Source organism: Carassius gibelio, chromosome B11 (genome assembly GCF_023724105.1).
Source record: "Carassius gibelio isolate Cgi1373 ecotype wild population from Czech Republic chromosome B11, carGib1.2-hapl.c, whole genome shotgun sequence".
NCBI lineage: Eukaryota > Metazoa > Chordata > Actinopteri > Cypriniformes > Cyprinidae > Carassius > Carassius gibelio.
The window spans coordinates 1,500,849-1,526,989 of record NC_068406.1 but is presented as its reverse complement, the minus strand read 5'-3'; the positions used below and the strand labels follow the sequence as shown (position 1 = coordinate 1,526,989).

Below are 26,141 nucleotides of genomic sequence, written 5' to 3'. Positions count from 1 at the left end.
AATTCAACTTTATTTTTCATTTTATTACTATTATTTATTTCAATTTTTTTTTTTTTTTTTTTTTTTTTTTTTTTTTTTTTTGTGAGTGACATGACACTGTTAACTGTTTGTGTCTTGTTTTCTCTTTCCCCTTCCTGCACACACTCAGTGACCTACAGAGAGACAAGTATGCAATCAGTTTTTTAATTTGCCCATCAAATGTAATTGTTTTACCATTATTTAAATCTCTGGCCATCCACATACTGTCAGCACATGGTTCAAAAATCATTTAGGAAATGTTGCTCTCAATGAAACAATACTTTCATCACCTCTGCATTTTACAACTTGGCACGATGCATGCACATTGCAAACACAATTTAGATTTCTTAGTGTAAATGTACACATGTCATTCTGAATGGAGATTGTACTGAAAGCAGTCGCCTTCTCTCTTTGTTAAACACAGTTTCTTTGGACATTGGGTTGGAATTATCCAAATACTTTCTTCTCTGTTAGAAGTTGAATGGCTACAGATTTTGAAGTCAGTCTCTTCAAAATGAAAAGCATATAGTTTGTCGTTAAAATTTGCTTCTACTGTGGCTCATCCAGTCATGAAACTGAGATTCAGATGTTTTATGTAATTTAACAACATGGCAAAAACTGAAAAAACCTTTACTGTAGCACTTTACTGTTTTTTTTTTTGTTATATATATATATATATATATATATATATATATATATATATATATATATATATATATATATAATATATATATATATATATATATATATATAATATATATATATATATATATATATATATATAATATATATATATATATATATATAATATATATATATATATATATATATATATATATATATATATATTTGCCAAGTTGAATTTAGTTTTCATAAAACATGGATATATGATGTCTGAACCCCTCGAGTTTACACAGGTGTCCTTGCAAAATATCGACAGGTGTAGTTCACTACATTAGCTATAAACATGTTCCACTTAAACCTTAAAATTATAGTTTTTGTAATTTCATTTATTATTTAATGTCTTATTATTTAATACGTTTTTTGTTTTTGTTTTTTGTAACTTTTTTTCCGTAAAACAATATTCTGTATTATAATTTTGACATGTTGTTAAATAATGCAAATTAATTATTTAAAGTATCCATATATTATTGAAGCTTGTTTCCAGCAAACAAACAAACACATAAAGGTAATTGCACATTTTTATTTCACAATTCAGATTTTTTTTTATTTTTTTTGTTTCTCCGATTTAACTAAACTCGCAACTGGTGTTAAGAAGTCAGAATTTCAATTTTCTCACAATTCTGACTTCATAACTCATAATTGCGTATTATAAAGTCAAAATTATGAGATCTAAACTCACAATTGTATGAAAAATGTCAGATTTTGTAATTCTTTTTTTCTTCAAAATGGGTCTTTATAACTTTCAATTGCAAGTTTATATCTCACAATTCTGAAAAAATAAGTCAGAAATCTGAGTTTATATTTTAACCCAATCTCATGAATGTGCATTTCAGTGGCGTTTCCATGGATTTTATGTTGCTATTTGACTCAATATTTTTACACAGAAACGGACTTTAGCATGCATATGATATGCAATTGGTAGGTTTAGGGTGTGGGGTAGGGGCATATTATACACAAAAAAAGTCAAGTATTGATTTTAGCTATATTTAATAAATATAAATGTTGAGTTAGTCAACTAATGTTTATTTAAATGTAGCTAAAATAAATAGATTGCAACCACCTACTTTTAACAAAAATACACTATATATATATATATATATATATATATATATATATATATATATATATATATATATATATATATATATATATTATTTTGTGTGTGTGTGTGTGTAATTGCATTTCATGCAAAATGCGTATTACATGCATGCCAACAAAGTGTGTATCATATGCACAAACCACGTCAAACACATACATATATGCATAGCAGAGTCAGTTTCTGGGCCCTATCTTGCACCCAGCGCAATTGACTTTGTACACCGACGCATGTGTCATTCCTATTTTGCACCCGCGCAAAGCGCGCTTTTCCCTCCACAGAAGCACGTCGCTAAACTAGTGAATGAACTTGCGCTCCCTGGGCGGTTCAGCGCAAAAAAAGGAGGCGTGTTCCGGCGCAAACAATCCCTGGTGCTATTTTGCTGTTCCATTAAACAATTGCGCCACTGACCAGAAAAAACCTAGTCTAAAGTCAGTGGCGCGTTGCGCGTTGTTCATTATGCTATTTTAAGGGCGCATGCTTGACCATAATGTATAGCGTGCACAACGCGCATACACTTTGCTCATGTAATCTACACAGATGCAACAGTTATTTTTGCAAATCATAAACTGTTACACTAAAAAAAATATTAACACGAGATGACGGAAATCATTGTGGTGTGCCACGAAGATGTGAAAAAATAGGCATAAATCTAGCTTACAAATTATTCAGGCTAATTGTAGTAATTAAGGATCAGACCTGTTTGCCCAATAGTGGCAAGACATATAGGCTATGTAAGGACATCTGACAAATATGTTTGTCCGTCAAGAACCAGGAAAAAAAATCTATGAAACAATTGTGGCTATTTCCTCCCACGCCTATTTAACCGACGCTATTTTGGGTGGGTTTCTCCCATCCCCATACAACACAACTTCTCTGTCTTTCACTGCTCTTACAAGAACATCAGTCTCCTCGGCTTTGAACCGCTCCTGGCGTGCGCCTGGTAAATACGCCATAATAATAGCAATCCATAATGGAACTTGCGCACCTGCTTTTAAAGGGAATGTTGGATGACGCTCTGATTGGTTTATTTCACGTTACGCCCAAACCACACCTATGAATAATGAAGCTACTTCAGACCAACCCATTTTAGATTTGCGCCGGGCGCAAGTGCCATTTATCCCGCCGGGAAAATAGCAACAGCGCCGAGACCCGCCCACAAAGTTACTTGCGCTTCGCGCTTTGACACTTGCGTTTCAGATCGTTAAAATAGGGCCCTCTGTGTATAAATGGCACATAAAAAAATTAATAATAAACAATGTGCTATAGATATTCATTTTCATGAGATTGGGCTCTAATGCTTTGACATTCTTTCACAAACTAGCAAAAAAAAAAAAAAAAAAAAAACTCAAATGAATGAGAAAATGGCAATTATTTTTATTTTATTTTTTTCCCACAATGTTAGAAACAGGCTTCCATAGTGTTATAGCGTATGTTTAAGTGTCCCCAGTATATTCTTTGTTACCCTCCTCCTCGAGTTTAACTCATATCTCTGTCTGTTTTAAGAGTTTGGCGAGGGATTTCTTCAAAGAAAAGCCCTCATGTTTCTTTAGCCCTTCCGTCTCAATATCCAGCAGAAATCTCTCTTAAACTCCCTCTAATCAAATTACTGTCCCTCTTCCTTCCCATCTGCCGTCTCCTTCCTTTGTCTTGTCATTTCTGTGGAGAGGCTCTGAGAATGGCTGTGTCCGAGCCGCCCACCGGTGGGCTCTCGTAAGATGCAGATAAAGATTATCGTAGCTCATGCAGATGGCCACTCATCCACCGGCGCGCAAATGAGCTCCAATTACCACATAAAGTCCAGTCCAGCAAACAAACCCAACTGTGACATTTAACAGAGGGAAAAGGCCTTAATTGTGATGTTAATTTAATTTGCAAAGTCCTTTGCTTGCGCTAACGTTGTAATTTATTTTGGTTTGTTTTTTCCCCCCACCTTTTTTCTGTTAGTGATATCTCATCATGTTTTACAATAAATCATTTTCCTTTTTGTTTTGTGTTCTTTTCGTTCATCAGCAGCGCTCAGGTCTGCTGGCCTGAACAGACAGACTTGATGTGAGTTGTTCAGAGTGAGTTTTCTCTCTCCTGTCTGTTGGATGCTTTCGCTTTCATCGGCTCTCTGTAGTGTGAGAAATGGCTGTTTGTGTTTTTGTTTTTTTCTAATTTGGCTTTTTTCCGTTACTTTCAAACCCTTCCCCCCACCGCCGTAACTGCTTCAAATACAAGCTGATGTTGATGAATTTTTGTGACTGTCACCGCTCTTTCATCTGTGAATACACATCTGTGCCGCTCTCTCATTTGTGTCTGTGATGTTTGAAGCCTACAGAATGATTTTAATGTTGTTTGGGATGTAGTTGAAACCAACATTCTGAAATTGGTCATTGTGAATTGTTCAAAATTGTTTGATTGAGGAAAAAATTCAGAACTTCAAACTGTGGAGAATTCACAAAGAATGAATTGTGCCTGTGCCTTCCGATTCAGTTAGGGAATTATGCAAATCTGTTTATATACACATAGATGTGACAGACTCCTGCAATCTGGCATACTTTGCTGGGGCTGTAGAACTGGGATCCAGGCTCTTTGAAATCCGTAAATACAACTGCACGGTTTTAGGGCGTGGTTTAAACTGTCGTTTTCACGCTGAAAGTATTTAAACTACTTTAGTAAATTCACCACTCAATTCAAGTCAATTTTATTTTTATAACACTTTTCACACTGCGTATTGTTTCAAAGCAGCTTTACAGAAACCCATGATGCTATTTTTTATGTTGTATTTAACATATTAATATCTCACCTTATAGTTACATTTATTAGTTTAGAGCTGGGTGGCAATATAGTTTATATTTCGTTGTTGAGATATGCTATATAGGAACTGTTGCCCTACATTAATAAATTGTAAAAAAAAAACTTTTTTTTTTATTTATTTTTTTTTAAATGTTACAATGTTATATCATAATGTTATTGTTGTTTTACTTCCTTCTTTTATCTCATTTTACAATTACTTTCATTTCGCAATCCGTCCCTTTGCGCCACCTGGCGGTAGTTTCGCAAATGATTTTAACACGCGACTGAATTACAGTTACCTCGCGGTACTGCCGCGGCGGTACACGCGGCGGTTAGCCCCAGAAAGGCTGGCCACCTACTGTATGCAAGTATATATGCAATTTATATATATAGAAATATAATTTAATCCAATGGACTTTATATAGGAAGCTGTTCGATAAAACAGTTTACAATTTTCGAATGCTTACCAAATATCAAATTGTTTACTTATCATTAGGCAATAATATAGTTTGCATTTTTCCTAACAGAGCCTCACAGTTCTACACGCGCAGACTAAAGATTTGCGATTTGTACATGTTCTAAAAATTTTTTGCATTTGAGACTCCTAAACAGCATTAAACATTGTGCTTTGATCTTTCGGATGCTCTGAGAGCGGCCAACCTAACGCTTTTCTTCCTCTTGTGTTGTTGCAGGACACTCGGTGACCAGCGGCAGAGATACGAACACGTTCGGGACTCTACCACTCAATGGCAACTTTAATAACAGCTACTCACTTCATAACTACAGCGACAGTGTGCAGGTGGTGGATTGCGGGCTCAGTCTTAATGATACGGCCTTCGAGAAGATGATCATCTCCGAGCTCGTGCACAACAACCTCAGGGCCGCCGAGTCCCGGATCAGCACCAAAAAGGGGGCGGGGATCAGCAGGGGGGAGGAGCCTGTGGTCGCGGAGACGTCGTCCCTGGTGCAGGTGGGTGGGGACAGCGAGATGGACGGTCTGGGCCTTCACCACACGCACCCCCGCACACTCGAAGCCCCACTCATCCCCCAGCGAACTCACTCGCTCCTGTACCACACGCAGGAGAGAGTGAGGGCCGATGCGGACGGAGGGCCTTCGCATCCCCACAGCTACATCGGCCAGTTCCCAGCTCCAGCCGAGACCGCCCTGCCCTCCCCCAACAGAGACTCGGTGTACACCAGCATGCCAAACCTCAGAGACTCGCCATTCTCGGAGAGCAGTCTAGACATCGGCCAGGATCTCTCGCCATCCAAACACAGTCCGAGCGAAGACGTTTACTATAAAAGCATGCCCAACCTGGGGTCAGGCCAGCAGCTGAACGCGTATTATCAGATGAGCAGAGACAGTAGCGAGGGCCTCATCATCCCCGTCTCTAAAGACGCCTGTGTCCCCGAGGGGGATGTACGAGAGGGACAAATGCAGCTGGTCACAAGCCTTTAAAACTAACTATAAGCACCGCCCACCATGTACACAGCCCCGCCTATCCACAGATGGCAGAGTGGTCTTCCTTTTTTAGCCTCCCACATAACTGCACACATAATGGAGAAGTACCGCTGCTGTCCAACGTGTTACAGGCAGGCCCAGACGGAATCTGCAGACTTTTTATTGCACTTTCTGTGCTGATTTTTAGCTGGAAATTTGCCATGTAATGGATAACGTTGGTGAAATGGATCATGCCAAGCCTTGTTTTTCGGTAAAATTTATTTAAAAAAATGCATAAACCTGATATTAATTAAGATTTCTTGAATTCTATTTTTTCTTACCCCACTGGCAAATTGTATTATTATTAATATTATTGTTGTTGTTGTTACTTCAATTTTACTGACTTCAAACAGGGTATAAATACTTTCCCTTGTCTTACCTTCCCACCTTTCCCGCCGTTTGGTGTTCCTGGTCAAAAATGGTATATATTGCCAAAATGATGCTAAAATAATGTTGTTTTTACTCCAAAACTGAGGTGCATAAGCCAGAGCTGCCAAGACTTCATAATAAAACCAACCCAACTCCTACTCAAAACTAGCCCTATCACATCCAAACAAGCTCAATAGCAGGGTTTCCACGGGGGTCGTACACAGTCGAAAACACATTACAGAGGGGCAGGGGATTTCGCTTTAACCTGCGGACTTAAAAAACAACCCGCAGCAGGAAAAGTGTGGATTTGGCAACTCTAGCACAAGCGCAGATCACTGCAGCCAACAATCATTCAGTTCCAAAACAGAAACAACAATAACTGTGCTAAATGCAAGAAAACAAAAAGTTGACAAACATATTCAGTCCAAGATTTGATGACAATACATCTTAAGAAATGTACTAATTTTAAATGACCAGCAACACCACATTAGGTAAAGGATTTTCAGCACAGCACGAAGGGTTAAGAAGGTTTATTCTTAAAAGGGAAAAAATGCCACTGGGGTGAGAAACACTCTTAAGACATACTTCAGCAAGTATACTGTTGTTTAAATAAACATTTTTACTGGAAAACTAGTATTGAAACATATTTTGCCATTTCTAATTGTTACACTGTTTTTTGGTAGCTGAATGTAATCAAATTAGCCACAATTATTTACAAGCAAGCAAGGGTCGGATGAAGTGTACAGTAAAACTTTGAGAATGAGGGCCTTTCAATGTTCTGTGGTTGCAGATTCCGTGTGGGCCTGGTTATAGAAATACAGTTTCACTTAAAAAAAATAAATAAATAAATAAATAAAAACAAAAGGAAGCCAAAAAAAAAAAAAAGAAAAAAAAGTATTTCTTGTTCCAGTGCATATGTTTCTAAAAGGATGTACATATATGTTCACATATTTCTCTTTTGAATGCAAGTTTTGCTTTTGCTTTTTTTGTTTATTATATAGAAAAATGAAATTTCCAGGACTTTAAGACATGCAGAGATTGTCCTGACTGAATTCAAGGAGTCCTGTAACACCCTTTACAATCATCGGCAAACTCCCATATGACCACTAGAAAACAAACCCCAGGCCTTATATTTTCTCAATCATACACGGAGTTGTCAAGGGTAATGATATAACATAGAACAATATATTTTGTTGTATTGATTGTGTAAAATAAATTGCTATAAAATAATCGAGAACAACCCTAAATATAAAGAGATTTTGAACACGAGATGACTATGTAAAAAGTTTCAAAGCGTGTCTACGATGATGCAATCGCTGGATGACCGCAGGTACGCAGCAGAAGACATGGAAATTTCTCTGTCCTGTTCATGAAAATGGTTTTGCCGCCTCACATCAGTTCATTTTAGGAGATTCTGATGCTCTCGTGCCTTGCACAAATTTATTTTTGTGCAAATCTGTGCAAAGCATGAAAAATGTAGCGACTGAAGGCCGCAGCTGAGCATGAAGGAGGACCTTCTTCTTTATAGACCTATTACTGCAGCTGGGGTTGGATATTTATTTATTAAATTATTCTTTAAAAATGATACTTTTGTGGATATTTTACAGCACTGGTCGACGTAGTTCATCCTCATAAGCATAATTAAAAAACCCATCTCTGATAAACATGTTAAGGAGCCAATCTCTACAAAGGATGTAAAGTTCTACACTTGTTTGACAATAAATAAATGTGAATTTTTTGTCTAATCGAATGTGTTGTTATTTGCACATTGGCGATTAGAAACATGAGTCTTGTTTGTGTAAAGATACGGGTAGCAATCCATTTTAAAACTGAGACGGTGTTTCATCGCTCTTTTATCTCGGTGGTTTGGCATGTTTATGCTGTTTAAGCTGGTGATGCACATCAAAGTGAAAAGCTCTGTAAGCTGATACATAAGCTGCAATATGAACCCTCATAAACAGCCTGAGAACAGTTTGCTGCATCCTAGCTAGAGGGCAGTGCACCAGGGAACCGCAAGTTCATTTACTGGAGAAAACTGCAGTTTATGAAGTTTTCAACCTGTCTCTCTGAAGTCCTGTTTGAAACGATCAGTCTTCAGAAAGTCTCTCTCAGACAGCCCCCTGCGCTGCACCTGCTGACGAAACACAGACATTTTCCCTGCGCCTCTTTGAAGTCAACCCCTTTATAGGAGATATAAGAGTCAAAGATGAGACAAAGGTTATGTGCAGAATAGCATTCAGGCGCACTGCTTAATAAATATTGTGCAGCATACACTGAAATCTAGACAGTTGTCTAATAGGTTTAATAGTAATATGAAAAGATAGAGTTAATTCTGCAACGTTTCAAGCAATAATATACTTGAAAATTAAAATAACAGTTTTCCTTTAACATTATTCGAATTTTCTGTCCAGTCCTTTGATCAAAAAAAACAAAACAAAAAAACAAACAAACAAAAAATCCTATAAAAAAAAAAAAATATATATATATATATATATATATATATATATATAAATTCTTTGCATTGTAGGAAACAATATTAGACACAGTCTGCTCTGTATTTTGATAGTTAGGCAAAATTTAAATTAGTTAAAAGTACATTGATTAACTGTAACATAATGTCTAGAAGGTCTAACTGTTTAGAGATTAAAGAAAAATAACATCAGTAAAAGAAAAGAACGAAAAATAAATAATTGTTATAAATAATTAAGGAAAGCAAGAAAAAAAACAGTTTTAAAAAAGTCATTTGGCGCATTCTTATAATTTCTGAAATGATCATTAAATTAAAATAATTATTTAACAGTTACAAGACAATCAAGTTAGTCAAGACAATCTATTGTTATTATTATTATTGGAAATGTTTTATTAACTTGTATTGAATACTGTACAAAAATATTAACCATATGAAAGTAATATTCAGAAACTTTCCACACTTGAGGTCACAGCTTCAACTTTGAGATCTTTTATTGTATTCTGCCTGTGAAAGATCATCATGAAGTCTGCAGGGACACAACACAGCGTCATTAATTAATCAGGTTCGGAGCACAACCTTGAATGCAGGTGTGCTTTCTGGGTGAATATTGATTATGAATTGCCTTGCTGATGGCGAGAGAGCGTCAGGTGACTAAAGCATCAGGTGATCAGGGCAAATAATCTCTCTGTGGTTTTATTTAGCCTTTCAGGGCAGAAGTGATGTGTAGGGTCATAATAATACAGCATTTATCAGGGACTGCTCGATTCATGCGACCAGATTTATGAATAACATGCATTCGAATCGGTTTCATTTTAGGATTAGAAAAAATTCTGAAAATTACTTCAGGGTGAATCGACAATTCAGAGGAGAAACAAAGCTCTTTTTTTTCTTTCAAATATTTATTCTACAAATAAATGATTTTTTTTTTAGTCTGCACATCGATTGCAGTGTCGACATAAAAGACAGCTCTAAATTAGAACATCATCAAAGCCAAATCTTCACGCTATGTGGGTAGAACAAGTCACCTTGTGTTTTCTTCCCCTTAAATATCATCATCCTTTACCTGTCAAGGCAAGCAATTTAGCTGTGAAGCTTCCAATAGGAAAGAAAATCACAAATAAGAATTCCCTCCCCTCGATTGTTTCTTCTTCAGCACTGAGAATAAATGGAGAGCAAACAGCGACTTTTGAAAATGTTCACCTTAAAAATACTTCACTTGTCCTCATGGTGTTTCAAATCAAATGTTTGCTGTTTTGTCAGACATCACACATTTGAGCCAGACCTGCTGTAGATGACAAAATCTTCAGTGAATAATGACTTTCCATTCATGAAATAACGTCTTTTTTAAGGCTCTTGAGAAAGAGACCAGTACTAACCTCTTCAGAACAGCGTCTCAGATTTGACATCGCTCAGATTTGCCAAGACATCGCAGTGTGTAATCAATAACCAGAGATTATAATATGAATTCACAACATTTCACATCAAATTATTCCAATTCGTCAAAAAGGTTCTGAGATAAAATATCTGAATGCCATGCATTATAGTATTCTCTAACATCTAAATTCTCTAACTCATTCTGTCTCTTTAATCACACTCTATTTTAAGGTCCGATTCTCACTATTAACAAACCATTAGCTATGACTTTTGCCTCAATAAACTCCTAATTTGCTGCTTGTTAACAGTTAATAAGGTAGATGTTAAGGTTAGGTATTGGGTAGGATTATGGATGTTAAATATAGTCATGTAAAATAAGTGCTACATAAGTACTAACAAAAAGCCAATATGTTAATAATTGACTTGCTAATAAGCAACTAGTTAATATTAACAATTAGTCCCTCTACTGAAGTGTTAGTGTCTCTTTTTATGACTTTTAAACATTCATACTTAAAACAGTTCAGAACTCCATAAAGCAGTAAATTTTTACCCTGGGTATATAGTTTTATGTATCACACAAGGTTGAAAATAAGTGCACTCCAGTGTGGTCCTACTGCAGTCGGATCCTGAAGAGTCTGAAATGAGCCTCTCAATAAATGTCAAGTTGTGTGCTTCAGTCGCGTCTGGATCTCACTATGATGTCACAACACAGCTGTGAATGATCATCTCAAATGGACTAATTTGCTCTGATTTGTTCAGGTTTTTATGAGTTTGATGTCATGTCTGCCCTTTAGGTGCATGCTTTATAAGAATTACTGCTAATTGATGTAAAGAATGACATTCAGAGCGGACAAAAATAGTATATTATGCAGATGTTACATCTTTTAAACATATGGTCTACAGCAGTTCAATAATGACATCTGCTAAAATCCATGATGGTATCTTAGTAATATTTCAGATTTTTATATCATTGTTATTATTATTGTTATTATCAGAAGTAGTAGTAGTAGTAGTAGTATTGCTGTTATAGAATAAAACGTCTATTTTCTGACAATTCTGAAATAAATTATTAAACTGGGGAAATTGTTGTTATGATAGTAGTAGCATTAGTAGTCAACGCCATCTCATGGCCAATTCGTACGTACACTCAAAAAAATGAAATATTGGGTTTAATTAAAAATATTATGTCAACAGGTTCCACACAATTGTTTCAGTAATCTCAACAAACAATAATTTAGTTCATTTTACAAAAGAAGTTTAAGTAAACGTAACTTAACAAACCTTAGTAGAGTCAACAAACAACAATTGAGTTAATTGTACATGAATATTGTAATTTATGATAGCAAATTTTTTATAAAAATGCCACTTCAGAAACACCACCCTCTTTAATTAGGATTTAATAAGTCCATAACACTGAATCAATAAATAGGGTGCAGCTGCTCAATACAACTCATTATATAAACCATCTCTTAATTACAGCTCATCAATCAGATCACAAACATGTTTGAAACGCAATGTTGCATTTCCAACCTTGTTTGTATGTTTTGTTCTAAAACAAATCAGAACAAGTTAATCAAACATGAATATTTTTTTATTACTCACGTACCTATCTAATGGTGCTACACTTCTGCAAGAGGGTGACAGAACAACAATTACCCATAATACACTGCAAAATCCTTAGCCAATGAGATTCAAGTCTGTAAAGATTTTATTAATCTGTTACTTTAAAGCAACAATGTTATGTTGGCTGAACAAATAATTTTTAAGTAAAGCTGACAATACACACTTTTTTGTTGAATGAACTAAACTAAATTAAGTTCACATTGTTAAATTAATTTTTTTAAGTAATCACAACATGAACGGATTAAGTAAAATTGGCAAAAGTGAAAGTACATTTTTTTGAGTGTATTTTACGAGGTGGCTTATTCGTAGGAATTTGTACGACCTCACTCGTACGATTTTATACGATTTGGCTAAACCCCAGTGACGGTTAGGTTTAAAGGCTGGGTTAGGTGTAGGTCATTCGTTCAAATTCATACGAATTGTGCAAATTGTAAAATATGTACGATTTGGCAACAATCGTATGAATTTGTACGAGTGTGGTCGTATGAATTCGTATGAATAAGCCACCTTGTGAAAAATGTACGAATTGCCGTGAGATCGGGTTGGTAGTAGTAGTAGTTGTGGTGGTGGTGGATGTGATAGTAGTACTTTATGTGCATTATTTATTATTTATTAAAGTAGCCCTATTTTGGGATATGAAAGGTTCATATTTTGGTTTTGGGAGTCCCCAACAACAGGTCGACATGCATGCAAGGTCAAAAAAACACTTTCATCGTCTTATGATATGCATTTCTTTTGACCTTATTTGCTCAAGGTCTCAGAACGATTCCTTTAACGATTCATTTTTTTCAAAGCCCTCCTTTGCGTGATGCTAATCCACTGTGATTGGTCGACTGGTCTCATTTTCATGTCATCATGTCTGTAATGCCTGATAAAGCAGTGTTTGTGAGCGAAGTGCTGCTTTGTGTACAGTGTTACCGGGGAAACCGCTATTTTACTGCTCCAAAAAGCACCTAGTGGCAAAGAATGAATTTGCATTTATATTCAGATTTAAAACTGCAGGCTATTTTCATTCACTTAGAGCTGTGTTACATTCTTCATGAAAGGTAATTTTCAAAAATCCATAATAGAGGCACTTTAATAATAAACTGAGTAAACTGTCTCAATTTGACACTTTTTTTTAATACAGTTATGAAATGGGTTGTAGTTGAGAAAATGATTGAAATGAATAAGAAAGGAAGGAACAAAGGAAGGAAGGAAACAAAAGAAAATCTTATGCAAATGTTATAACTTTTAAACGTATGTGTTGCATATTTTATAAATATTACTTTTATAACTATTATGAATATTTAATATGTATTTAATGCAATGATGACATAAAACATGATGGCATCTTAGTAATATTTCAGATTTTTAAATTAAAAGTTGTATTGTTGTCATTCAAATGTTCTCGAAATGGGTGGAATTTGGAAACTAGTTTTAAACAAACACAAACAAACGATTAAAGCAAAAAGTGTTACAACCATCCCTGGTCTCTCCTTTGGTTTAATTATCTTAATGAATGCTTTTGGGAAGCACAACAGAGCTCTTTTTCAATCTGCTATAAGCATTATGAGCCGTGACAGTGAATGACACAGTCTCCTCAATTCACAAGCCAGCCCTCCAAAGACATGTCAGTCAGCCAGCTGTCAGCTAACCCAAACGCTCAAAACAATTCACAGGTAGAGAGGCGCCTCCAAGCTTTCTGATGGGCTGAAATGATGATGATGGGTCATATTTTCTGTGCTGTTTTTACAGAACCCAGGGCTGTCACAGAGACACTGGCATTTCTCAGGACACCTATTTCTGTGTTATTTCTGTTGGATAGAGGCGGACGTTTTGTTTTTTCTAGGATGAAAATGGCATGAATAGCTTTTAGTTCAACATGAAATTGCATTCACAACCCATTTTATACTGATAATGTGTGAAACATAAATATAATGTGGACAAAGAAAACAAACATTGCAGACATTTCTTTTCTCTCTCTTTGGAATAACGTGCCAAAAAATCACGTAGAATATGACCTGGAATACGAAGGATCAGTTATGAATTCATGTTGACGTTAAAGCTTAAACAAACTGTTCCTTTTCTGAAAAAAATGTCAAAAATGGCCTCTCTCCTGAACCATTCACAGCAATTTTATATATGGTAAGAAACAATACCAGATGCACCAGTGCCAATGTTTTAAATTAAAATCTCAGCTCATCTACAGAAAACTCTTTACAGCGGTAATATAGTATGAGCAAGCAATTAATTAGCATTCACTAAGATTTCAATGCACAAGAACTATTTTACGGTATTTAAGGAGTGAAAGCTTGCCAGCAAATTGTGAAGTCAGAGTGACGTATTTTCCTTCAAAACAGGACCACGTATCCCAGGATTTAATGGACCTTCTTAAAATTCCATAGAGAACAAGACTCTAATCAAGCTTTAAATAATATCTCCAAACACAGCCATTGAAGTGGCGCTAAAATATATTGAAAATGAATCAATTGAAAATTAAGGCAGATGAAAAAAAGGCAAGGCTAATATGCTCTAATGGAAGCCATTACCCTACCGAATGTGTGTCTCCGTGTTTAATGGTTTCATTTTCATTCAGGGAATGTTTCATTGTTTTCTTTTTCAGAGAGCAAAAGCATATTTTAACCTGTTACACACCATTTCACTCCATTTAAGATGGTTGTCTCTAATTTTTGATTTACTCTGACATAAAACAAGTGTGAAATAGGTCACTGACTGCCTTTACAGTAGCACAGGGAAAGTAATGGAATTATGAGCATGCTTTGGAGACTGTAATATAAATAATTGTTTGTGGGCAAAAATAACAGGGAACTTCAAATTAACAGAGACATTTCAATCAATAAATAAAGACATTTTCTAATGTGTCTTCACATCCATATTTCACGTCTGATTTATTTTCTATTTTCTATTTAGTTTTATTTATTTATATATGTTTTACTGTAGTTGTTAGTCAGGCAGATTAAGTGCCATGCACACTTTTTCATTATTAAATATAAAATCCAGCCCGTTATCCATTTTGCTCTTTGGAAAGCAAAAATATCTCACATTTTCAATTAGAAGAATCTTTGAAACTGTATAATTAAAGCTATTTGATGATCAAAAGAATTAGTGGGAACATAGAAGAAAAAAAATCTAAATGAAACAAATGTTTGACGGAGACAAATAAGTCCAGGTTCATGAATTAAATATATACTCTTACATTAGTTCCATCACACAGGAGTTCAAGACGGATTGTAACTGAGGCACAGTAACCAGTAAAGCCTTTTATAAGATTTTTATTTCAGTCATTTTACATATATATATATATATATATATATATATATATATATATATATATATATATATATATATATATATATATATATATATATGTTCTTTCTAGCAGATGTAATTCATTAAGAACAGAAATAAATATCTACACTTGATGAGGCAGAAAACATGTACGATTACAAATAGTGTTTGACGGATATAAAAACATCATGCAGTTTCCACGAAAAGAGTGTAGTAAATTTTATCTTCTTTTTAAATGAATGGTGAGTGATTAGAATTGCTTAATGAATAGAAAATGTTTTATTTCACATGCATTTTATATGATGTTTGCAAATTTGCTTCCCTTTATCAAAATATGTGACATGACTGAATAGACTATGTGTATTTGCTATTTTATAGCTTATAATAATAATAATAATAATAATAATAATAATAATAATAATAATAATGACATAAATATCATCATATTGAGGACCAAGGTTGCGGATTTATCTTAAATTAAGCTGTTAGGCTAAAATTAAGCTCTAAATTAGTTTAGGAGCAAATGTATTTACTGATAAACATTATTTAAAACTGTTTTAATGCAATGATGATTTGAATACTTAGATAATTATTATAGTTAGTTTAAAATCGAAATTATTAAAAACCTTACATTCGATCTATAATTGCAATTGCTTGTTAAAAAATACTGGGTAAGTGTCTAATAATTTGTAATCTATTTATACACAACAACATAATGCATAAATGTTAAAAAAAAAAAAAAAAAAAGTGTGGATAAATATATTTTTATATAAATATATTTTTATAAATATATATTTGTCAGTCATTTTCATGATTAATTTTCAGTACATTATTTATTCATTAATAATTTTTTTCATAGTAACTCCGGTCTGATTTAGAACCTGCGTGTAATTTAAAGAAAGTATGTATTTATTTCAATGTAATATATCATGAAAGTGTAGGGGAAATGTAACCCACTTTTTAAATAGGTTTACTTGTAAAAACTGTAGAATATTTGTTTTGTGTGGCGTTGTGTAAAAGCATTAACAATGAACAGTAACTTCTCCTTGAACTTCATGTTACACGTTTACATATGTTGTGTGGGGTGCGAGAGCTGAAATGTTAATCAGTTGGTGATAAGTGCTAAGGAGCGATACGGGCCGCGTGACAGCCGCCACTGTCTGAGGAGGCGGGGCTAAACCGCACTCACTTTAGATTCATGGGCAGCAATGGAGGCAGAGAAATCACTGAACCATGACAGCAAAAAGGGTGGCAACAAGAATTTCTGAGAAAGGAATGATGGGACTAGAGAAACTCATCTCTCTTCAGGAGATTATTTTCAAGAACTACCAACAACAAGTTCAGAAGTTCCTGCAGATATGCTCTGTCATGCAGGTGTGCGTGTGTGTGGCTGTGCTTACTTAACTAAATGTAAAAAGGACAAAAAAAGGGGTTTAATAATTCATTTGTAAACATTACAATAAGCTGTGTAGATTATTTATATTATTATTTTCATGTGCCCATATATTCGATGACAAAATAAATGAAAATACAATTGTTTTAAAATACTGGTAAAATTCACTGCCAAAAGAAAGCAAGAAAGAAAGACCATATTTGTTTTGTTTTCCAAACAAACACTAACTATATAATATATTAATTTTCTTAAGTATGTGGGTCTTTATCTTAGAATGTTTAGCTATTTTTATTTGAAAAACAATAAATATTTTGAGCAAGATTTTTTTTTTTTTTTGCTTTCAGACATTCCCTCCAGTTTTTATAACATTACAAAACTGCTGTTACGATATTCAGATATATGAAAGACAAACTGACACCTTTATACGGGCTACCTTCCAACCACCTGTCATACCACCATCTAATATATCCCTAATGGATTACATTAAATCCACTTTACAATATTTTTCTCGCTGAATTTCACTGACATCAAAAAGATGTCAGGTTCTGAATCCTATTGCATGTTGGCATATAAACACACAGAGCACATGTGAAATATTACTTCAACCACTTGGACGGAATTAAAGCCCTGCTTTTAACCTTGCGTCTGGTACATTATGGAGGTCATGAAATATATGAAATGGATATGACTCCCTTCAGCACACTTTAGCAATCTCACCGTCACTACCAGGAAGATCTAACAATACTGACGCTGAGACTTCCTGCACTTCAGCCTCTTCACTGCGTGCCACAAAACCACCACTGATCTGAGGAAGTAAGCAAAAATGTGAAAAGAGGTTCCTGTAATAATAATAATAAAACAGAGAATAATTAACAGAATTTCCTAAAATGTATTTGTGCACTTTACATAAAAAAACATATGAATATGAACGAGAGCCGCCTTTGTCTCTACACTAAAACCAGTCTAAATGACAATGATAATAATGAATTATTAAAAACAACAATGCAATTTTGTCCTGAAATATGACATCAATATTCAACAAAAGCTGAATAAACACCAGTTGTTCTTTTGTGCATGCATCTGGATAATTCAGCATCAGAACGTAAACCACTACAGATTACAGATGCTTGGACATGCAGAAATGAAAGCGCTAAACTAACAAAGCGGTTATTCAGCGGTCAGTGTGCTTTGTACCAAAGCATGTTCTTTCCACACTGGAGAAGTTTCCAGAGATAGAAGAGGATGTCAGAAGTACTGAAAAAAATCACCTGTGTGCTTCCGTTCGACAAAGAACCTGTCGCTCTTCCTAAACATGATATAGGTGCCAGTCATAGCCTGAGGGCCTGTGGTTTTAATATTTAATATTTAATTTAATAACACGAGTCGTACTTGGCACGCATGTCCTTGAATGCGATGGAGGACACAAGCTCTCAGTGTGTTCTCACAATGAAACTGTCATATTTATGTTAAGTCTCTGTATCTTCACATATTGATGAGGGAATGTGTGCCATCATTCGTCAGCCTCAAGTAGTTCCAAACTCGCATGACTCATGTGTGTGTGTGTGCGCGCGCAGCTGGTATTTACCATGTTATGGGGTGCAAATGTCCCCACAAGGATAGTAATACCGGTAAATTTTGACCTTGTAGAGAGATTTTTTAAGTCCCCATAAGGAAACAAGCATATAAACCATGCAGAATTTCTTTTTTTTTTATTTATCTAAAACTGCAGAAAAATTTTGTGAGGGGTAGGTTTAGGTGTAGGGTGAAAGAAAATACAGTTTATACAGTATAAAAAACCATAATGCCTATGGAATGACCCCATAAAACGTGTGTGTGTGTGTGTTTCGATTTCAAAGAAAGAGGTGGGGAACATTTATACAATGAAAAAGTTATCGGAAATAGCAAACAAAGACAAAGTTGTAAATAAAACAATGCTTATTGTATGATTTACAAGAAAATACTATTTACTTTTTACATCAGTTTCGTGTTTTCATGTTTAATTCAATGCCTTGTAGTTTTATTGATGAAGTTTTCGAACCAGTAAATCTTGTTTAAGCGTAAATCCTACACCTTTATTTCTTCTCTGTTACTGTTTCCACAGTATCTAAAGAGAAGTTAAGATCTTCTGCTCTAAATAACTCTTTTTGGTGCTTCATGAATACAGCTAGTTTTGCCTGTGAAGGTGTGTTGATGATAGAATTTGCTTTCTCTCTCTCTCTCTCTCTCTCTCTCTCTACCGTAATATATTAAATTGAAAATACATTTCATTAAATGGAAATAACCATCACATCATAAATCCAGACAAAAAGATATTTCGTGGTTTTGCACGTTTAAGAGGTTTGTGTTCATGCCCCTCAGAGGGAGCTGTCTCTGACAGTGACTAGTGTTTGCTTTCAGCTCAGCAGTGATGTGAGGAATCGATGCTTGCGCTGATCACTTCACCTTCACTAGAGCAGGCTGTTCAATCGATGCGTTTGATGTCAGGACTGGGATGAACTGAGTCAAGTGGAGAGTGCTGTTGATCTTATTTCTGTCTCTATTGGGTTACAGGGAGATGCAGGGAGCCGGAGGAAGACAAAGGGAGGTCACTTGCCGAGCTGACTGTGATGAATTACAAGAACAACACTTCTGGATTTGTAGAGAGTGAACTTGAATTGTTTGGCCACTAGCTGTAAATATGTCAAATTATAGCTCTCATAGTTTAATACTTTATTCAAAATAATATATTTGTTGTTGGGTTGTCTAGTTGTTTTATACCCAAAGGGGTAAAGATGTAGTAGTGAAAATTTGTTCAAGTAATTGCAACATCATGAATTTAAGTGGTCTCAAATTATTTTATATGGTTCTCTGACAGGAATAATTCACTTAATTTCATATCATTTTTTTCAGTATTGAAATACTGGATGCAATTTATTTTACAGTATGTGTACTAACATGTACTTATAGTGTAATTACAGTGTATTTATCTAAGAAAGTTCTGTAATACAAGGTAACTACATGGGGTAGGGTTAGGTTTAGGGGTAGGTTCAGGGTTAGTACCTAGTTATTACATAGTTATTGTGATTACTATAATAAGTACATAGTATGTACATGAGGAACAGGACTGTAAAATAAAGTGCTACCGAAATACTTTATACTATATAATATCTATTAATTATTTATTCAACAGTGTAATTAGATTGCATTACTTATCACTGATTACTTTTTAAATCCATACCAGCCTCAACCAGTTACAATACAAGGATGGACATGAAACTGCTCGTTTAATTCTTTCAAATAAATAATATAAAATTGCATACATAATTCTTGAACTGATCAATGTATTTAGAGGGTGAAGGTTACATTAACAAAATAATTTTTAACATTAAATTTTACTTTATGTTAAATCAGTGTGTTTTATATAGAATTGTGCTCTGTTACATCATGGTTTGGAATTTGAATTTGGATGTATGATGTGATGGTTATTTCCATTTAATGAAAATATATTTTTTTGATTTATTATATTATTAAATTGAGAGAGATAAAAATTTATCTAAAATAGTAGTTATATAATAGAAACACATCATGCTGGGAACTATATTTTTAGTAATGTCAATAGTGAAAAATGGTTAACATTTACCCTACATTTAATTTGGAAAATTGCACATTTTAGATCATTGGACATTGGAAATTGGAAATTTTTCATTATGTATTTGCCCACCTAATCATTGGTGGTCATTCAGTAGTAACCATGCATTTTTTTTTTCATACACATTTCAAGCAAATTATAACTCAATTTTTTTATTATTATAACAGACGTTTTTCTCAAATTTCACAGTGAAATCAATGTTAACATGGCAGTTCCTTAATTATTAGTCAAATGCAAAACAGCTCAGGTGATTTGCTCTGCTCAATTCCCCATCTTGTAGACCAGTTCCAAGTGCTAAGGTTTGGCTAATATAGCAGACTACTACGATATGACATGCTTTACTGGAACTGTACAGCATTGATCCTCCACTACAGTCCAGACACCTGAATCTGCTCTTTCAAAGCCTTGAAGTGTGCTTGTCTGCACCATGATTCTGGATACATGCCTGATTCCCCACCATGATCGCAAAACATATCTTTTAAATGATTTTGTATTTTCATCTTGCTAATACCGCAAAGTTAATTGCACCAGGCAAATACTGCTGAGTTTTGTCAATGACGCATAATCTATAATGAGCCTAATTTACATAGAAAGCAATTGTGTTTGCGAAGAGTAACAATGAGTTGATTTAAATACCTGCTGTGCATTTAAGGCCCAGTTAAATTGGATTGTGGGTGGTTAGTAAATAAGATGTAGATTTCTGAAATACTTCGCAAAAAAAGTATTACAACTATCTAGCGAATTTGTTTGGATCTGCCAATTTCCATGCCTTTGGAGACATCCGATTCTCTGCTGTATGAAGAATAATCCACCTTCTAAATAAAAGACTGTTTCATCAGTTCCTCACAGTATGGGCTGACCTCATTAACCTCCTGTAATTAAGAATTGCTGACACCATTTACTCCTGGAGTATGAATGGAATGAATCTTTATTAAGTGTCATCAACTGTGAAATGCCGCAGCATTAACCTTTTCAGCACAGTGTTTGAAAAGTATAGCCATGCAAACCCATGACAACACCATGAATGCTGATTACTGTCTGGATAAGTATGGTAGATACAATAGCCCCAACCTGTTTACCAGAGATCCCTAGGGTTCCAGGGAAATATCTATATTAAATGGAATGGGATTAGTTAAACCTTCATCAGAGTCTTATTATGGAGGTCTTATGGCTAAAGCTACACAAGAAGACTGTTTCACCAGGTATTTAACCCTAGTCATTACCATCAGCTTTAAATCTTCTTATGAGGCTGGGGAACAAATGCTAGACACAAAGCTTAACTCTTAGACTGACTTCAGATTTAATATATCATGCAAACAGTCATTTAATACACATTATTCAAAACTATTAGGCTAGACTCTTCAGCTAAAACAGGACACACAATAAAACAGACCAGAAAACACAATTTAACACAGACATGGTTTAGTCTTTTTCTTATGGTTCCCCCAATCCTGAATACGTGGTTATATTCTTGGCTAATAATGTATTCTTTAGAAAATGTTTATTCTTCGATATTCTTTGAAAATGAACATACATTTAGTTAGTAGACAGCAGCCATGTTTCAACCACAATTATTATGATTATTATTATTATTATTATTATTATTAAGGTTACACTTTACATGAACTTTCCTTAAGTTAATGCATTAACTAACCACGAAAAACTTTTTTTTGTTTGTTTTTTTGCAGTATTTATGAATCGTTGTTAATGATAGTAAACCGAAATACACCTGTTCATTGCTCAGGTTCATTATATTAACAGATACAAGTTTTGATTCAAAATATTTATAAGTACATGTTGAAATTAACACTAACTATGTATGATTAATTAATGCTTTAGAACAGTGGTTTTCAACCTGTGGTGGGCCGCCAATTATTTTCTGTTCATTTCCAGTCCATTCTAGGGCTGTGCGATTAAAAGAAAACGTCCTAAAATCACGATTTGAGCGTGCGCATATGCCAACTCCAGGTTCACACACTGTCTGTGATGCGCCTTTTTTCTGAGCCAATGTTGACGGATCAGAGCGTTCTCACTGAGGTAAAAGGCTAGAAATAAAAACGTGCGAAAATAATTCCTGTCTAACACATGAGCATAGAGTGAATTTGTTAGTGAACAGGATGCAGTTTAAGTGAGAGGAGACACGTTTTAAGTGTGCACACTCTCTCCTCGCAAAGCAGCGAGTATCTGAGCAAGCACGTCTGGTTTTGTGACAGAGCAAAGGAAATCTGCTGCGAACAGAGAGATTCGCACTCGTGCATTATTTTAATGTGCTTTCGCGTTATATTTATGCACTCTCACTGCTGACCGCATACACATACTGTATACACACTGCAAACACCTGAGGCACCGCTACAATTAATGAGCTTTATGAACAATGCATGGCAAAAAAGAAAAAAAAGTCCCTGTATACAGGATTTTTTTTTTTTATTTTTTTTTTTTGCCACAAGTCTATACATTTTTTTACATCTTCACTATAGTGATAATTTTGACTTATGTCTGTTCTAGAGATGTTACAACTTTTTGATAAAGCTCTGATTGGTTTTCTTTTGGAAATATGTTTCAAATTAATCCTGAATGCATTTATGACTGTAAAAGCACAATTGCAAAATTGATCAAAAAAATCGCGATAGTTTTTTTTTTTTTTTTTTCCATATCGCACAGCCCTAGTTTATTCAATAAATATAGTTTAAAATCTAGCTTCTGAGTACTAAGTTATTAACCCAACAATAGCGGGGTCAGTTAATTTTTTTGAAGTGGGCCGCGCAAACATGTGTGTTTGGTTGTGTGGGCCGCGAGTTGAAAAAGGTTGGGAACCACTGCTTTAGAAGATTAAAGTAGTGGGGAAATACTTAAATACTTAACCTAAACGGAACAAATTAGAATAATGTGGCTTATTACAATTTCATTAAAATTCAGATGCTATTCCATTTCAGCTTCTTAACTAATAAATATTATTATTGCTAAAGACGAATATATTATAAATGACATGTTAAATTATATATATATATATATATATATATATATATATATATATATATATATATATATATATATATATATATATTTTTTTTTTTTTTTTTTTTTTTTTTTTATAATAATTAAATGCGACCAAAGTTCACTGCATCAGAACATATAATTCTTATTTAGGGAATTATACAGCTTCGATATAAACCCAGAGCAGATTACTATAACCTGACATTCTGCATCTGCTCATTATTTCATGGTGACTTTAAAAGCACAGTATGGAGTTCCACCTCAAATTCGAATTTATTATTATCTGCTTCTGTCTATGTGTATTCCTTACTGAAATGAATTTCTGAAAAGAGATAAAGCGTTTTATTAATCAAACCATTTAAAATGGAGAAGACAATTATATTCACATCAGGACTGTGAAAGAGCAATTCAGTAGAAAATCAGTTATTTTCAATTTTTAAATTGTTTCGATAAAGAAAACAACTAACAACCCTATTATTTATAATAGAAGTCAATGATTCATATGTTTATTCGTTGCTGCCCAAGTACACTAAATATTATTGTCAAATGGTTTACTATCAATAAACAAATATTAGCTTTTATTTATTCAATCATTTCTTTATTATTACACTGTTAAACGTTCTGCCCAAATCCTTTTAATAGTTATTATTCAAATCCACATATGTTCATAAATATAACTGAATCAGCTACTGATTTATTAGACATACTAATGAAAGGTATTACAGTGTATATGTTTATTAAATGTTCATCTAAATACACTGAAGAAACGTTAGTAAGTTTTCTCTGCTGACTCCGGATCTTTCATCATCTCTCTTCTTGACACCAGCAGGGACTAATGGCTCCTCGCTGAGGGCCACGTGGCCCAGCGTCCATCAGGAGGTGTACTAACATCCATAAATGGCTTTCAGAATTACTCCAAACGTGGAAGAGTGATGTTTAGATAATAGACCGAGATGGATTAGCATGCAGATAAATATTTCAACACTTTGGCTTTGTTTATTGATTGAGTCAGTAATTTCCACTTCAGCTCAAATTAAGGCGGTTCCAGACTGTCGAGACCGATGTCTTCCTCGTGTCTCTCGGCCTGTGAACTCTGGGCTAAAAAATTAACAACTTCTCAATGGAGTTTTCTGCTAAAGCAGCAGTAATGTACCTGGTCTGGTTGATTCCCAAGTGCCCTCTGGACCTCAGCGCCGTAGCACAGTATAACAATGTCAGCAGGTACTTGTCTTTTCATCTCATTTCACAAATCTTTTTTAAATAGTGTTGAAACTTGAAAGCCAAAAAAACTTAAACTAACTGGACTTTACCAGCATTTATGTTTATAATTAAATGTAATCCATTTTTTTTTCTATTGAGAAACCGACTAATGGTCAGCATGTTTATGTGAGACCACATCTCACACGAGTCTCACTAAAAGTATTGAGACAGTCAGAGGAAAAAGCAATCCGCAGACGTGCTAATTAATGCTGAAAGACTTTCCTCTGGCCTGGCGCCTCTCGTGCCGTCCATGATGAGACCATCACGTTTATTTCTGAATACCTTAATATCTCCTTAAGTGATCAATAATGTGCATCATCATAAATCACGCCATGGCTGCAAAGCTGTTATTCCAAAAAAGTCAATACCAAACTTGGGAGCAACTAATGGCAGGATTTGGTCTGGTTCCCTGTGGGAAAGGCACCAGAAGAGAGAGAGAGAGAGAGAGAGAGAGAGAGAGAAAGAGAAAAAAGATTCATGCGTACAGTATGACACGAGTTTTCACATCTCAGCAAAGGTAGTCAACGAGCTCCGGTCTGGTCTCATCTTTCAGACAGTGTGGCGACTGGACGGATCTCTAAGATAAGTGTGCTATTATGTTAAATTATAGGTTGGCATGTGAGAACAAATTAACAGGATTGCAGCTAACACAATTATTCTTTTAATATATCTAAGTGTGTAATAACATTGTAATAACACCCTATAGTTATACTATAGTTTCACACACCTTAACATTTCAACCTACTCCAAAAATCCCACATTCATTTCCAAAAAAATATGTTTGCAAAGCACTGAAAAAGATCACAGAGCAAGAGAAAGACAAAAAAAAAAAAAAAAGAAAAAAAGAAAGAAAAAAAAGAATGATAATTATATAATCATTTTTACAACATTGCATTTTGGTTTTTATTACATTTTTAAATGTTAATAATTATATTATAATTTTAACAACAGTGCATTTTGGTTTTTATTACATTTTAAAATGTGTACTCTTGTTCCAATTCCAATTATAATATTTTCAAATGTATGAATATATGAAATGCTAATGTATTTGCAAAAAAGTAATAATAATAATAATAAAAATACAAACACATTAATAAAACAAAATAGATTAGATTAGATTTTAAATGTAATTTATATTTAGAGCGTTTTGATAAAGAAAAAAACTAACTTTTTATTGATAAGTCATTAATAAATCATGAATTCAAACATATGAATTGCTTCTTGTTTATGTAAATATTATTGTCAAATAGTTCTTTTTTTTTAAATCATATTTGTTTCTAACAACAAACAAACAAACAACATTATTTAAAATGTGTATTTTATTTATTCAATTATTTTTTCATCATAACACCAAACACATAATGCCTGTATTCTTTCATTTGTCAATACATATTCAAATGCATATACATTTTAAATAAACTTATTAAAAATAAATTGTTTGTTTTGTGTGTTAAGAGGGATCTGAGATGACTGAGGCATTCTCTGTTTTCCGATGCAATAAAATTACGATTCATCTCCACATTCTTTTTCTGCTGAGCCTAGATTTAGTTTTCTATCAAACGATACTATTGAAGTAATGTTGGATCCATGCCCTTTGTTCAACACATGCTCAGATAGACTATAGTGCTTATGAACACCTGTTCTCAGATCACGCAGTAA

General features: G+C 34.3%; 1 protein-coding gene and 1 long non-coding RNA gene across 21 annotated transcripts in view; one reads left to right on the top strand and one right to left on the bottom strand.

The window, feature by feature from the left end:
- The window catches only part of LOC127967771 (adhesion G protein-coupled receptor L2), a 103,649-nt gene extending 95,455 nt beyond the window's left edge, over positions 1 to 8,194 (top strand). For 7 of the 20 annotated variants that reach the window (XM_052568434.1, XM_052568437.1, XM_052568441.1 and 4 more), the window contains one exon: positions 5,272 to 8,194. In XM_052568434.1, the coding sequence (XP_052424394.1) occupies positions 5,272 to 6,038 (767 nt within the window). In that variant the 3' untranslated portion in view covers positions 6,039 to 8,194. Of the gene's footprint in view, positions 1 to 148; positions 167 to 3,811; positions 3,865 to 5,271 lie in introns of all 20 variants that reach the window. The other 13 variants (XM_052568452.1, XM_052568433.1, XM_052568436.1 and 10 more) reach the window with 7 other exon arrangements.
- Positions 1 to 26,141, bottom strand: part of LOC127967778 (uncharacterized) — a 327,620-nt gene that overhangs the window by 172,206 nt on the left and 129,273 nt on the right. The window lies entirely within an intron of this gene.